The following is a 15,598-nucleotide window of genomic DNA, read 5'->3' as shown; positions in this document are numbered from 1 at the left end:
CATGATGAGTCAATGGTGTCTTTTTATACATATTTAGTCCTGGTTAAGACAAGCCAATGACAAGCAATCATAACCAAAATCAGTGTGTTGATATACTTTTCAATTAAATTGTGAATGGGTTTCTTGTAAGAAAGTTTCCCAAAATGTAGCAATTACCTCATTTTAATTCAAAGAGAATAATCCACACTAGGAAGTTTTAAGTGATAATGTGGAAAATTAAGATCAGATTTAAGTTATTTTATAAAAACCATGCCTATGATCATGTAGATTTCCTACCACTGTGAACATATGCAATAGAAGCATGTCTCCAGGAAGTAAGCACGAGCAGGTTATAGGTGACAAGAAGGATGATTCCTGCTGCCTGAGTCCCACCTAGTCTTATGAACCTCTAAAATCAAGTGTCACCTGAAGTTAAAAAGGAGAAAATCTTTATTCTTAGTCATTAAAAAAGTTTTAAAAGGGTTAAGAACTGAAATGGCCATGTAATCACATGTAACTATGATTTCATTCTAAGAGTGGCACACTTTTTATCTGTATGAATGAACTTGAATTTCTCTCCTCACACTCTAAAAATTGAAACTCCAATGGGAAAACCTAACTGACCGCACAGGAGCGCTCAGGAAAGTTCACAACAAAATTTACATCTTAATGAAATCGGCACTAATTTAATGTGATTTTGAAAACTATAATATGGGTCAACTCACTGATTCTATATTACAAGATGTAAGTGGAAATCTTAAATTCTCAACCGTGAAAACCGTATTATTTTAGTACCTCAGACACCTAAGTTGACCTGCACAAAGTTCTCCAGCCATAAAACTCAGATGGAGATTTCTGCTTATTATTCTTATATATACCATTTAATTATTTTATATAGGATACTTTTCTTCATTTTACCATTGCTTATGACGACTGTATTTAAAATGTGACTCATGTCTAAAGCATATCTAATGTTAGACTATTCTGACCACTTAAAATACAGCATGAGGCAAAAACATACTTTTTAACATTTTAACATTTGTTAACATTTGTTAAAATGTTAACAAAGAGCAATAAAAATATGTAATGCCAGTAACTTCCAGGGGAAGAAGAGAAGCAGAATGTTTTCTTGCTGGAAGAGTGCTTTCATTATGGTAAAACTTTCTTTTGTGCCTTAGGCAGGCCATGACAAGTGGTGGTAATGCTGATGAGGAAGAGGAAGAAGATGGCTTTCTCCACAAAAGATGCTTTCTGTTACACACATCATTACATTTCAGTTAAACTAAGGAGAAACATCTGAAGACGGAGGAGTTTTAGGATCAGATTTGCCAAAACTTACAGAAATGGGTTCATCTTTTCTTTAGATTCCTGACCCTCAATGGCACAAGTTATTCTTAAAGTATCTTTTCAGAGGTTTAAAACAAATTAAGAATAGTCACACACACTGAAAGAGACAAACAAAAGTCTTCCTACCATACATCGCATGCGTCTGCTCATGAGCCCCGTACTGAGTTGCTGAAGAAGACACTAAACCAGGCTGGGCATGTGCTGGTGGTGCCATCATTCTAGCATTACCCTGTATTACAGGACTATAGACATGAGGATGCTGTGTTCAAACAAAAAATAAAGAGAAAACATTAAACTATCCAATACAGTCAAGCAAATTTTAGTTACATGTCTTAACTCCATGGTTTCCAGAAACAAGTCTGAGAATCCTACAACTGTTTTTGGCTATTTCCTTTGAAATACGTTAACACTGATCAGCAATCTTCTATGAAAAAAGACCCCCAAATCCTTAGCTATCTACTTCACCATAACACACAGCCCAACTATAAAGGAAAACCCCTTTACCATATTAAAAGTTAGAAGTTATTTAAATGGAAAAAAAATGAAGAGTTCGGTCGTATCGGCCTTACCTGAGACTGATAATGTGGCACATGCTGAACAAGAGGCTGATTTGGAAACTGCTGAGGACTATAGGCAACATATTGTGTGGAATAAGCTGGTGGGGTGGCCACAATCGGTGGGCCTGCTGCTGAGGCTGGGTGCATCATGGTGCTCTGATGATGCTGGTCTTGCCGCTGTTGGGGCATATTTGGTACTGCACAAAAGATGACTTAGTATTAGAAAAGAGCATCTCCAGAATCAAACACATGAACACGGTCCACGAGCCTGGGCATGACTGGACCCTCCTGCCTGCCTTTCCAATGCCATGTTATACCATTCCCTCCGCTGCTGCAGCCACTCTGGGCTATTTTCCTGCCACACGTGCTATTAGGCCTCAGTCACAAACACTGATTCTCGAAGCTCAGCTTGGACAACTCTGACTCATCCTCCAGGTGTCAGCCTGAAAGCAACTTCCTCAGAGAGACCCTCTATAATGACCCCCAGATTTGATCAAATCCCTGCATCAGACTCTCACAGCACGATAAAATGTTTCTTTCATACTACTACTCAGATAACCCCTGTCTGATATGCCAAATTATGCCGCTTGCTACAGAAGGGCATTAGACGTATACAAAGAAAAACAATAGTTCACAAAAGCCAGTATAGAGCCAATACTAATCTTAACTCCATCTTAACTTCCTACCACTGAATTCTTACACAATTTCTTGCTTTCTCAAAACACAGCATCACATGCTATCACGTAGCAGATTTCTAAATAGCTCTTTTTTAAAAAATGTTTTTCGTCTTTTATTATTCCACCCAGATTTCTGCCTATGGTCCTCCTCCTGTTAAAATTCTAGTTAAGAATTCAACTCATGGGGTGCCTGGGTGGTTCAGTCAGTAGCGAATGCGATTCTTAGGGTGTGAATTCGGATCCCACACTGGGTGCAGAAATTACTAAAAAAAAAAAAAGAAGAAGAACAATTCAGCTCAACTGTCGTCTCCTTTGTAGTATCTTTCCCAGTTTGCCCAAAAGAGCTGGCTGCATGTTTTGTGTATCTTTCCCTTGCATGTCTATTGTAACACTGATTGCTGTCTGTGATGGGTTTATGGAGTGATGTTAACAAAGCCACTTGAGGGAAGAATCACGAACCACTGCCCACAACAAGGTATGAGGCACAAAGAAGGTATAACTTGGCATCTTCATAAAATCACCAGAATTATACAAGTAACTACTAGTTTAGTGACAAAACTTGCTTTTTATTTTAAATATGTGAATTTTCTTAGTATACATTTAGGGGAGCTATATACTGTTTTATCTATTCAGAAAAGCCAATATGAAAATGGGAAAAATGAAGATGGTAATATCTTTCTGAATTTGATCTTCAGAGTCCACATATTTCTTTTTATAAATTTTACTTTATTTTAAAATGTTTTATTTATTTGTTTATTTATTTTTTTTAAATTTTTTTAACTTTTTTTTTTTAAATTTTTTTTTATTTTTGAGACAGAGAGACAGAGCATGAACAGGGGAGGGGCAGAGAGAGAGAGGGAGACACAGAATCTGAAACAGGCTCCAGGCTCTGAGCTGTCAGCACAGAGCCCGACGCGGGGCTTGAACTCACGGACCGTGAGATCATGACCTGAGCCGAAGTCGGACGCTTAACCGACCGAGCCACCCAGGCGCCCCAAAAAATGTTTTATTTATTTTTGAGAGAGAGAGCATAAACGGGAAAGGAGCGGGGTGGGTGGGACTAGGGAGGGACGGGGGGGTGGGGGGGCACAGGGACAGAGAATCCAAAGTGGGTTCCACGCTGTCAGCCTCAAGCCTAATGCAGGGCTCAAATTCATGAACCACAAGATCATGTCCTGAGGGAGCCAAAGTCGGACGCTCAACTGACTGAGCCACTTAGGCGCCCCTCCACATAATTTTTTTTTAAGTTTATTTATTTTGGGAGAGAGAGAGAGAGAGCACACACTCGCAAGTGAGTGGAGGAGGAGAGAGAGAGGGAGAGAGAATCCCAAGCAGGCTCCCCACTGACAGTGCACAGCCTGATGCAGGGATCCATCTCACCAACTGTGAGATCATGACCTGAGCCCAAATCAAGAGTCAGACACTTAACCAACTGAGCCACCGAGGTGCCCTGAGAATACCTGGGGTGTCTGGGTGGCTGTCAGTTGAATGTCCAACTTTGGCTCAGGTCATAACCTCAGGGTTTCAGGAGTTCAAGTCTCACATGGGTTTGATGCTGTCGGCACAGAGCCCACTACAGATCCTCTGATGCTCTGTCTCCCCCTCTGTGCCCCTCCCCTGCTCATGCTCTCCCTCTCAAAACTAAGTAAAACATTAAAAAGAAAAAGCCAGTTCCTTTTAGTAAAGAAAAGCCACCCCAAATTCCTATAACATTTTTATCAAATGAAAGGTTATCTAATTAAATTCACTAACTGAACTGAACCTTTTCACTATTTTTTGATATTTGATTATGACTCTCATATTAAAATTAGAAAGCCAGGCCAGCGTACAGTCTTAAGATTTAAAATTCTAGTTACACATGCAGAAAATGTCTGAATACAATCTTTTTTTATTTTTTATGTTTATTATGAGAGACAGAGAGAGAGAGAGAGAGACCAACCATGGTAGCAGGGCAGTGGAGGAGGTGCAAAGAGAAGGAGACACAATCTGAAGCAGGCTCCAGGCTCTGAGCTGCCAGCACAGAGGCTGATGCGGGGCTCCAACCTCATGAGCCGTGAGATCATGACCTGAGCCAAAGTCAGACACTTACCCAACTGAGCCACCTAGCCACCCCTACAATCTTTAAACATAAAAAATTCAATTATACAAAACTAAATCCTCCCTTCCATCGTCTGCATACCATTTTCTTCGCTGATAGCAACCACTATCCTACTCATTTGCACATACGCATATGTATTTATACAGACATATACCTGGGTCTACAGTGTATATATTTTCCTTAAATTTAATCTACCTTAATATTAAATGATACCTGGGTGGCTTAGTCAGTTAAGTGTCCAACTCTTGAGTTCGGCTCAGGTCATGATCTCACAGTTCGTGAGTTCAAGCCCCCCAATGGGCTCTGCACTCATAGCACAGAATCTGCTTGGGATCCTGTCTCCCTCTCTCTCTCTGCCCCTCTCCCACTTGCTCTCGCTCTCTCTAAAAAAGATAGTAATGGAAATTCATACTCTGGATAGCAAAAAATAATTGCTAATTTTTAAAGGAGCAAATAATGGCACTATTAACTATGATTTTTAAAACAAAGAGTCTGTAACTCTTAAATATACACACTGAAATATTGATAGGTGAAATTATATCATGTCTAGGATTGCTTCAAAATAAGCCGGTGAAGGCAGGGTGTAAGACAGTGAGGATATGAATGACCATCATTGGTTGTGAGCTGATAAAGCCTTTCAAAAATGTTTGTAATAGACAGCCCAACATGAAATAATTTTTTAAAAATGACTAAAAGATGATAAACAAATGCAACTTGTAAACCTCATTTGGATCTTAACTGGAACGAATTAATTGTAAAAATATACATATATTTTAAAGATACCTAGAGAAATTTGAGGATATCAGGGAAGAACTGTTCATTCTATTTAGGGGTGATAATGGTACTTACAGGTGTTTTATTGTTTTAAGAGCCCTAATATTTCCAGAAAAATGAATTATTTACAGATAAAATGATATATCTGAGACATGCTTCAAAATAATCTAAAAGGGAAGGGATGTTACAGGTGAAACAAAATTGTCCTTGAGTGTATGATTTTCAAAAGTACTTGTATACTACTGTACTATTCTAACTGCTATATATATATTTTTTAATTTTCAATAAATAGGTTTTTAAAAAACTTATTTATTTTATTTTATTTTTTTTTTAGTAGTCAAGATATGTATGAAGCTCAAAAATAAAGAAGAAAACCTGGGAGTGGCTGGATGAAAAAGTAGTCCTATCGGAGATAAGCACTCTAATAGAACAGAACAAAAAACCCCAGAAATAGACTCAACTGCACATGGGCCCTTAATATATGATAAAAAATAGCATATCAATTTGATCTCTGGCCATAATGGAATTTAAAATTCAAAAACAGAAATACATCTGGAAATATTCAAATATTTGGAAATTTCAACACAATGCCAAATAACCCACTGGTCAAAAAAGAAATTATAAGACAAAAAATATTCTGAATTGAGTAAAAATGAAAATACAACATAGTAAGTTTTGGGGATGCAGCTAAGACAATGGTTAGAAATCTGTGGCTTTAAATACTTCTATTAGAAAAGAAAGTTTGAAAATCACCAACTGAAGCGACCACCCTAAGAAACTAGAAAAACTGCAAATTAAATCCAAAGAAAGCAAAAGAAATTAAGTGATAAAAAGCAAAAATAAACAAAATAGAAAATATAGAAAAAGCAATGAAACTAGAAGTGGTTCTCGGAAAAAATCAATGAGTCTCTAGCGAGACTGATCAAGAAAAAAAGGGAGAGAAACAAATTATTAGCACCAGAAATGAAATACAGAGCATCATTACAGAGACTACAGGCATTAAAAAAATAAAGAAGGGGCGCCGGGGTGGCTCAGTCGGTTAAGCGTCCAACTTCAGCTCAGGTCACGATCTCACGGTCCGTGAGCTCGAGCCCCATGTCAGACTGTGTGCTAATAGCTCGGAGCCCAGAGCCTGCTTCGGATTCTGTGTCTCCCTCTCTCTCTGCGCCCCACCCCCACTCACATTCTGTCTCTCTCTCTCTCTCTCTCAAAAATACATAAACATTAAAAAAATAATAAAATGAAATAAAAATTATGACAACTTTAGGCTACTACATTGGTAAGTTAGACAAACGGCCACAATTAACTGGATAACAAAACGGTACAAAGACATTACAAAGTAATGCAAACTACAGATCAATATCCCCTAAGAGCATAGGTGAAAAACCTCCTAAACAAAACACTATCAAGTCAAATCCAGGAATGTGTAAAAAGGATGATACACTATGACTAACGTAAGTGGGATGCCAGGAACGCAAAGCTGGTTCAATTCACAAATAAATGTAATTCTTCAAAATAACAGCAAATCAGAAAAACTATATGATCATCGATCATCATAACAAAGTATTTAACAGAAGTCAATAACCAACCATTCATGATAAAAAAAAAAAAAAAAAACCTCAGCAAATTAGGAATCGAAACCACACCTAACTGTATGCAGGCATTCCTCAGAGATATCTAGGTTTGGTTCCAGACCACTTCAATAAAGTGAGTATCACAACAAAGTGAGTCAAGTGTGTTTTCTCATTTCCCATCGTTCTACAAGTTATGTTTACACCATACTATAGCCTGTAAGTGCATAACAGCATTGTCTACAAAACACAACATGCATACATTAAAAAATACTTGATTCCCAAAAAATGCCAACCATCATCTCAGCTTTCAGTGAGTTTGTAATCACTAATCACAGATCATATATATATATGTACGTGTAAATATATATATGTGTGTATATATATGTATATAAAACAAATAATGTAAACATTTAAAATAATGAGAATTACCAAAATATGACACAGAGACAAATGCTGAGCAAACGCTGTGGGAAAAATGAAGTCAACAGACTTAGACTTGCCTGACAAAGAGTTGCCACAAAACTTCACTTTATTTAAAAAAATAAGTAAAAGGCAGTATCTGTGGAATGTAATAAAAGGGAGTATGCCTGTACCTAACAGTGTAACATAATAATAACAGTGTAAGTAAGAACTTAGGATGAGTTCTTTATCCTAAGAACAGGAACATGGTAAGGATCACGTCACTTCTAGTCAGTAATGTATTAGAAGACTTAGCTAGTACAATAAAGCAAGAAAAAGATACAGTGATTAGATTATGATGGTGTACACAGAAAATTCTAAGTCTAAAAAAAGCTACTAGAGGGGTGCCTGGGTGGCTCAGTCAGCTAAGTGCCCAACTTTGGCTCAGGTCATGATCTCATGGTTCATGGGTTTGAGCCCCGCAATGGGCTCTGTGCTGACAGCTCAGAACCTGAAGCCTGCTTCCTGCTTCAGATTCTGTGTCTCCCTCTCTCTGCCCTTCCCCCACTCGTGCACTCCATCTTGGTCTCAAAATAAATAAACCGACAAACATTTTTAAAAAGCTATAGAAACAATAAATGTGTTTAGCGAAGTGGTAAGACAAGACACAAGCTCAATATTAAAAAATCAAGTGTATCTCTATATACTTGGTAAACAGTGTTAACAAATTTTAAAACACTGAAACAATAGCATAAAAATATGAAATACTAAGTGATAAATTTAAGAAAATATATGCAAAACTTATACAATGAAAAAGACTACAAAACACCGGTGAAACTGAAGATCTAAATAAATGGAGAGATACACCATGTTTCTGAACAGGAAAATTCAATATTGTTAAAGGGGGACACAATTCCCCTACAAACTGATCTTCAGATACAATGCATAATTCCAAACTGGTTCTAAAATTTATTTGATAATACAAAGAACCTAGGGTACCTAAAACAAGTTTAACAAATAAAACTGGAGCACCTACATGAATTGATTTGAAAATTTATTATAAAGTAACAGTAATCAAGAAAGTGAATACTAGCATGAGGATAGACACACGGATCAATACAATAAAAATTAGTTCAGCAACAGACCACATATATACGGTCAACTGAATTCTGTGAAAATGCAGAGATAATAAGTAAGACAGAGGCTAGTGCTGAGAAAACTGAATATATGCATATACACATATGGGGAAAAAATGAACTTCAACATAACCTCAAGCCCTACACAAAAATTAATTTCAGATTGATCATATACCTAATTTTGGAAAAGATAAAACATATTAAACTTCTAGAAGAAAACATAAAAATATTCACAATCTAGGGCAGGCAAAGAGTTCTCAGTAATGACACAAAAAAGTATGAGTGATAAGAGAAGAACTTGATAAATGGGACTTCATCAAATTTAACACCAGCTCTTCAAATGAAAATCTGGCTAAAAGCAAGCCACAGACTGGGAGAAAATATTTGTAACACCCATTTCTGATAAAAGACAATTATTAGTAGGAAAAGAAACCCAATGTGAACAAAGGGAAAAAATTTGAACAGACACTTTTGCAAAAACTGACAGTCAATTAATGCATGAAAAAATTGCCCATGATCAGTAATCATTAGGGAAACACACTCTACAACCACAATGAGACACCACAACACACCCACTAGGCTGGCCAGAATTAAAAAGAGAGAATACCAAGTGTTGGCAAGAATGTAAAATATTTATAACTCTCACACAGCTGATCAGTTGGAATGTAAAATGATACAATCACTTTGGAAAACAACTGATCAGTTTCTTATTAATTTAAAATTGTACTTACCATACAACTCAAAAACCCCCATTCTAGGTGTTTAAGAAATGAAAGCAAATACTTATACAAGCACCAGTACACAAATGCTCTTACAGCATGTTTATTCGTAATAGCCCAAAACTGGAAATAACCAAAATATTTATCAAACCTGTAACAAGTAAATTATAGTTTAATCATCAAAATGGAATTCTACTCAGCAATAAAAAAGAACTGATACAGGTGACAACATGAAATATTTTCAAATTATTATGCTGTTTAAACCAGATGCAAAAAACTATATACTATATAATTCCATTTTTAAAAAAAATTCTAGAAAAGTCAAATCTAATCTATAGTAAGAGAAAGCAGGTCAATGGTTGCCTGAAGCCAGGGGTAGGTGAGTAGAGTTTGACAAAGAACAGACACAAAGCACAATCATTACACCTTGGTTGATGAGGCAATAACACATGGGTGCGAGTAAATACAAATTCATCAAAATGTACACTTCAAAGGAATACATTTTATTGTATGCAAATTATAGAAAACAACTAATTTAAAAAATCTGGATAGCCATTTGGATTAAGATTAACTAGATTCCTCTTATACAGTATACACGATGACTTCCAAATAGATGAGAGATTTAAATGTTAAGAAAAGGAATCTGTATGCATTCTGAAAGAAAATGCGTATAATTTCTTTCACTACATGAGTGGGGAAAATATTAAAAACTATGAACCAAAAAATTCAAAGGTAAATCTCAGGAGAAAATTAGAAGACTTTTAAGGAAAAAAAAAAACATGAGAAAATCTTTGCAACCTTGGAGTATGCAAATTCAGGAAACCAAAGCATAAGCATACAAGAAAAACTGAAATAATGGTCTGCAAAATTTAAAACTTCTGTTCTTCCAAAGACATTTAAGAAAATAAGCCACAGACTACCAAAAAAAAAAAAAAAAAAAAAAAAAAGGTTTGAAATACACACATCAGAAAAAGGACCTGTATCTATCCATACTAATTCAATAGGACAACCAACTAATACAAAAAGGAAAAAAAAAAAAAAAGAATGAGAAAAGCCCGATACACAAATATACAGTAATTTCTATGGAATAGATCTTAAAACAAAAAACCCCACAAGTGCAGAACAGTACATATAGTATGCTTCCTTTTTTACATGATGGAAGAAAAATGTTAACACAAAGATGCCATAACAATTTATTTTATTATTTTTAAAGTTTATTAGAGAGAGACAGAGAGAGAGAGAGAGAGAGAGAGAGAGAGAGAGAGAGAGAGAGAGAGAGGAGAGAGGGAGAACACGCAAGCATGAGCGTGCATGAGTGGGAGAGGGGCAGAGAGAAACCCAAGCAGGCTCTGTGCTGTTAGCACGGAGCGCAACGTGGCACTCAAACTCACGAACCGTGAGATCATGACCTGAGCCAAAATCAAGAGTTGGACACTTAACCAACTGAGCCACCCAGGTGCCCCGTCATGACAATTTAATGAGGACATAGTCTTTTCAACAAATGGTGCTGGGGTATGTGGAAAACCACATGCAAAAGAATGAATTTGGATCCCTATCCTCATACCATGCACAAAAATTAACTCAGAATGGGGCACTCGGTTGGCTCGGTAGGAAGAGCAAGTGACTCTTGATCTCGGAGTCAGGAGTTTGAGCCCCATGTTGGAGTTAGAGATCACTTAAACGAATAAAACTTTAAAAAAATTAACTCAGAATGGATTATCAATCTAATAAATGTTGCGGCCAAACTATAAAACTCTTTATAAGTCACAGTAAATCTTTGTGACTTTGGTTCAGACAATGGTTTTTCCTTAGATATAACACCAAAAGCATAAGCCACAACAATAAAAACACAAATGAATTTGCATCAAAATTAAAAACTTCTGTGCTTACAGGGTGCTTCTGGTGCTTGGGATTCTCTTTTTCCTTTCTCTGCCCTTTCCCACTCACATGCTCACACATGTATGCTCTCTTTGTGTCTCTCTCAAAATAAAATAAACTTAAAAAAAATACCAGGGGTGCCCAGGTGGCTCTGTCTCAGTTGGCTGAGAGTCCGACTTCAATTCAGGTCATGATCTCACATCTGGTGAGTTTGAGCCCCGCATCGGTTCACTGCTGTCAGCACAGAGCCAGCTTCGGATCCTCTGTCCCCACCTCTTTCTGCCTCTCCCCCGCTCATTTAATATCTCTCTCTCTCTCTCTCTCTCTCTCTCTCTCTCTCTCTCTCTCAACAATAAATACACATTTAAAAAGTAAAAAATAAAACGAAACTTTTGTGCTACAAAGGACACCATGAAGCAATTTTTAAAACTCTCATCAAATGGAAGTATTTGTAAATACTTTATCTGATAAAGGGTTTGTGTACAGAGAGTATAAAGAACATCTACAATTCAATAATTAAAAGACAAATAACCGAGTTAAAAATTAGGTCAGGAATCTGAATAGACATTTTTCTACAGCGATATGCAAATAGCTGCTAGGCACACAGAAAGATGCTCAATACCATCAGTCATTAGGGAAATGCAAATTAAAACCATGATGAGATACTTTATAACCACTGCGATAGATATAACCAAAAAGACAATAGCAAGTATTGGCAAGAATGTGGAGAAACTGGGATCCTGGTACACTAATGACAGAAATATAAAATGATGCATACACTCCAACACAGTAATTTCACTCCAGGAGAAATAAAAACATAAGTCTACACAAAAACTTGCATACAAATGGTCATGGCAGCATTACTCATAAGACTCAAAAGTGGCAGGGGCGCCTGGGTGGCGCAGTCGGTTAAGCGTCCGACTTCAGCCAGGTCACGATCTCGCGGTCCGTGAGTTCGAGCCCCGCGTCAGGCTCTGGGCTGATGGCTCGGAGCCTGGAGCCTGTTTCCGATTCTGTGTCTCCCTCTCTCTCTGCCCCTCCCCCGTTCATGCTCTGTCTCTCTCTGTCCCAAAAATAAATAAAAAATGTTGAAAAAAAAAAATTAAAAAAAAAAAAAAAAAAAAAAAAGTGGCAGCAACCCAAAGAGGAATCAACTGATGAACGGATAAATAAGATGTGGTATATCCACACAATGGAATAGTATTTATCCATAAAAAGGAATGAAGTACTGATAAATGCTCCAACATGGATGAATTTTGAAAACATTTCACTAAGTAAAAGAAACAAGGCAGAAAAGCCTACATACAACATGTTTTCCCTCATACGAAATATCCAGAATAGGCAAATCTATAGGGAAAGCAAGCATATTATGCCTAGCGTATGAGAGTGTATATGCATGGGGAGGGGGAGGGGGAGGGGTAACTGCTAAAAGGTACAGGATCTCTTACTGGAGTGATAAAAATGGTCTTTTTTTTTTCTTTTTAAAAGTAATCTCTACAACCAATGTAAGTAAGGCTCAAACTCACAACTCCAAGATCAAGAGTCAATGCTCCACCAAGCGAGCCAGCCAGGTACCCGAAAAATGTTCTAAAATGTGCTGTAGCAATGACTGGACAACTCTGATATGCTGAAAACCACTAAACTGTATACTTCAATGGGATGGATTTTATGGCATGTGAATTATATTTAAATAAAACGATTTTAAAAAATATATATTTATAGAAAATGAATATTCACAAAATAAACACTGTGAGGACAAACAAAATAATTTTAAACGATCATCTGCTGATGATAAAAAAAAAAAAGATGATGCACCTACTAGAACAGAAGTGATTAGAGAAAGTACAAGTGGAAGAGACTGGGCTGGAAGCAAGACTTCTCCGAATGATCTCTTTATGTCATTCCACTTTGCAATCTTACAAATATTTTGCATATGCATAAAATTAAAATAATCAAAAAGCTATCCCTGACAAATGAAAACAAGTCCAATCAGATTGGTCTATCGATGTATCAAACCACTGACATGACTCAGTAACTCTGGAAGACAGTATTTTGGAAGTAGCAAAGACACCAACAGTTTCTCACTCAGAAAACTGGCACTTACACAACTCTTAATGAAACAGATAGTAAGGAAAAGTTAGACAACAAATATTTAAAGACTATTTTATACACATTATAGTGAAATGAAACAGGCTCACCAAGATGGGCCCCTGTGATCCTGCCTCCTGGTATTCACACCCCTGTGTAGTCCCCTTCTACTGTTCCAGGTTGGCTTTGTGTAATCTACAGCATACTGCAGAAGTTATGTCACTTCCAAGATTAGGTTGTAAAACACACTGCAGCTTCCACTTAGATCAATTTCTCTCTGAATACTCATTTTGGGAGAAGCCAGCTGCCACGTTATGACCAGCACTATCCTGTCAACAACTCTGAATCTGGAAGTAGATTGTCCAGCCTCATTTAACCCTTCATATACTACAGTTCTAACCAACAGCTTGGCTGCTATTTCTTAAGAGACTCTGACGCAGAACCACCCAGTTAAACCACTCCTGAATTTCTGACCCTCCTGAGATAATTTACGTTTATTGTTTTAGGCAGCTAAGCCCTGTGATAATTTGTTAAAAGATAGATAAAAAGATAGGATTGGGCTATCACCACCTGAGCCCTTAATTTTACCAATACTCAGAATAAGACCAATATTGTGGACCTCCTGAATGATCTAATATAAAGCACTGATAATCATCTTAAATATTCTTACCTCTCTCCTACAAAAAAGTTAAACCTGAACTGAAGTACTCAATGCCATCACAAGGAGTAGAGACACAAATCTAGAATACGGGACATTCCTACATAACAACTGGTTCCTGCCACAAAGCAGTAACAGGAGAACAAAGAGAAAAGGAACTACAAAGACATGTAATAAATGTAATAATTTATAGATCAGGGGCATCTGGGTGGCTCAGTCGGTTAAGCGTCCGACTTTGGCTCAGGTCACGATCTCACTGTTCGTGGGTTCAAGCCCCGTGTCGGGCTCTGTGCTGACAGCTCAGAGCCTGGAGCCTACTTCAGTTTCTGTGTCTGTCTGTCTGTCTGTCTGTCTCTCTCTGCGCCCCTCCCCCACTCATACTCTGTTTCTCTCAAAAATAAACATTAAAAAAACTTTTTTTAAATAAACAAAATAATGTACAGATCATATTTTGATCCATATTCAAAACAGATCAATTATAAAAAATATTTTTTTAAAAATGTCTATTTGTTTGGGGGTAGGGGTGGGGGTAGAGGCAGAGAGCCCGATTTGGGGCTCGACTTACAAACCAGGAGATCATGACCTAAGCTGAAGTTGGACACTTAACCAACCCAGCGCCCCTAAAAATGTGATTTTTGATCCAATCAGGATAATCGATTGGATAAATTTATTAGATGAAAGGGAATTACTGTTTATTTTATAAAGTGCGATAACACCACTCTGGCCATCTAAGAAAAAAAAGTCCATAATTCAGAAAGATATACACTAAGTACATAGGAATAAAATGGCATGATGTCTGCGATTTACTTTTAATACTTCAGCAACAAAACAAAGCACCCTCAGGTAAATCTGGCAAAATCTTGATAATTGCCAAATGTGAATTATGGACAAACCAATTATCCAGTCACTTCCCATCTTCTGAGCATAGCATATGTTTATAGGTGCTGTTCTTGACATGTGCCTGTTCTCCCTTACTAGAAATGACCCTGCCTCCTGAAGATAAAGTGCCTCTCTCACACCAAGAGCCATACTATACTATAATGCCATCTTAAGAAGAGGAAACATCCCTCTACTATGAAGATTCTGATGGTTTCTGAAGTGAGCTGGCCTCCGCTCAAAAAGAAATTCTGGATGGGGAGTAGGGGTGGGGGTGGGGAACTGCAGGTTAGTATAAAATTCAAAGGTCAGCCAGATACCATATGTTTTCACTCTTATGTGGATCCTGAGAAACTTAACAGAAACCCATGGGGGAGGGGAAGGGAAAAAAAAAGAGGTTAGAGTGGGAGAGAGCCAAAGCATAAGAGACTCTTAAAAACTGAGAACAAACTGAGGGTTGATGGGGGGTGGAAGGGAGGGGAGGGTGGGTGATGGGTATTGAGGAGGGCACCTTTTGGGATGAGCACTGGGTGTTGTATGGAAACCATTTTGACAATAAATTTCATATACTGAAAAAAAAAAATGAAAAAAAAAAATTCAAAGGTCAGCAACTTGGTAAAATAATTTAACAAACACTCCTCAAAATTTAACATCGAAAACTTCAGAATTCAATTATTCTTTTCAAAGAATTCTTTTGAACAATCATAACTGATGAGCATTTCTCCTCTCCTAGTTTTGTCCATAAAAATGCATCTTAGGGTGGTTGGGTGGCTTAGTACATTAAGCATCTGACTTCAGCTCAGATTATGATCTCATGGTACAGGAGTTCAAGCCCCGC

The 15,598-nt window shown here is 37.3% G+C and overlaps 1 protein-coding gene across 12 annotated transcripts in view; it reads right to left on the bottom strand.

The window, feature by feature from the left end:
• The window catches only part of ATXN2 (ataxin 2), a 147,319-nt gene that overhangs the window by 40,162 nt on the left and 91,559 nt on the right, over nt 1–15,598 (bottom strand). For all 12 annotated transcript variants that reach the window (XR_009250699.1, XR_009250696.1, XR_009250698.1 and 9 more), the window contains exons 19-20: nt 1,896–2,080; nt 1,453–1,585 (exon numbers count right to left, since the gene is read on the bottom strand). Coding sequence is in view for 8 of the 12 variants with exons in the window: in XM_058691672.1 (XP_058547655.1) it covers nt 1,453–1,585; nt 1,896–2,080 (318 nt within the window). In the remaining 4 variants the exon portion in view is untranslated. The remainder of the gene's footprint in view (nt 1–1,452; nt 1,586–1,895; nt 2,081–15,598) is intronic.

Source organism: Neofelis nebulosa, chromosome 11, assembly GCF_028018385.1.
Source record: "Neofelis nebulosa isolate mNeoNeb1 chromosome 11, mNeoNeb1.pri, whole genome shotgun sequence".
Classification (NCBI taxonomy): Eukaryota; Metazoa; Chordata; class Mammalia; order Carnivora; family Felidae; genus Neofelis; species Neofelis nebulosa.
Note: the sequence above shows the minus strand (reverse complement) of the source record. Positions and strands in the feature narration are given on the sequence as shown.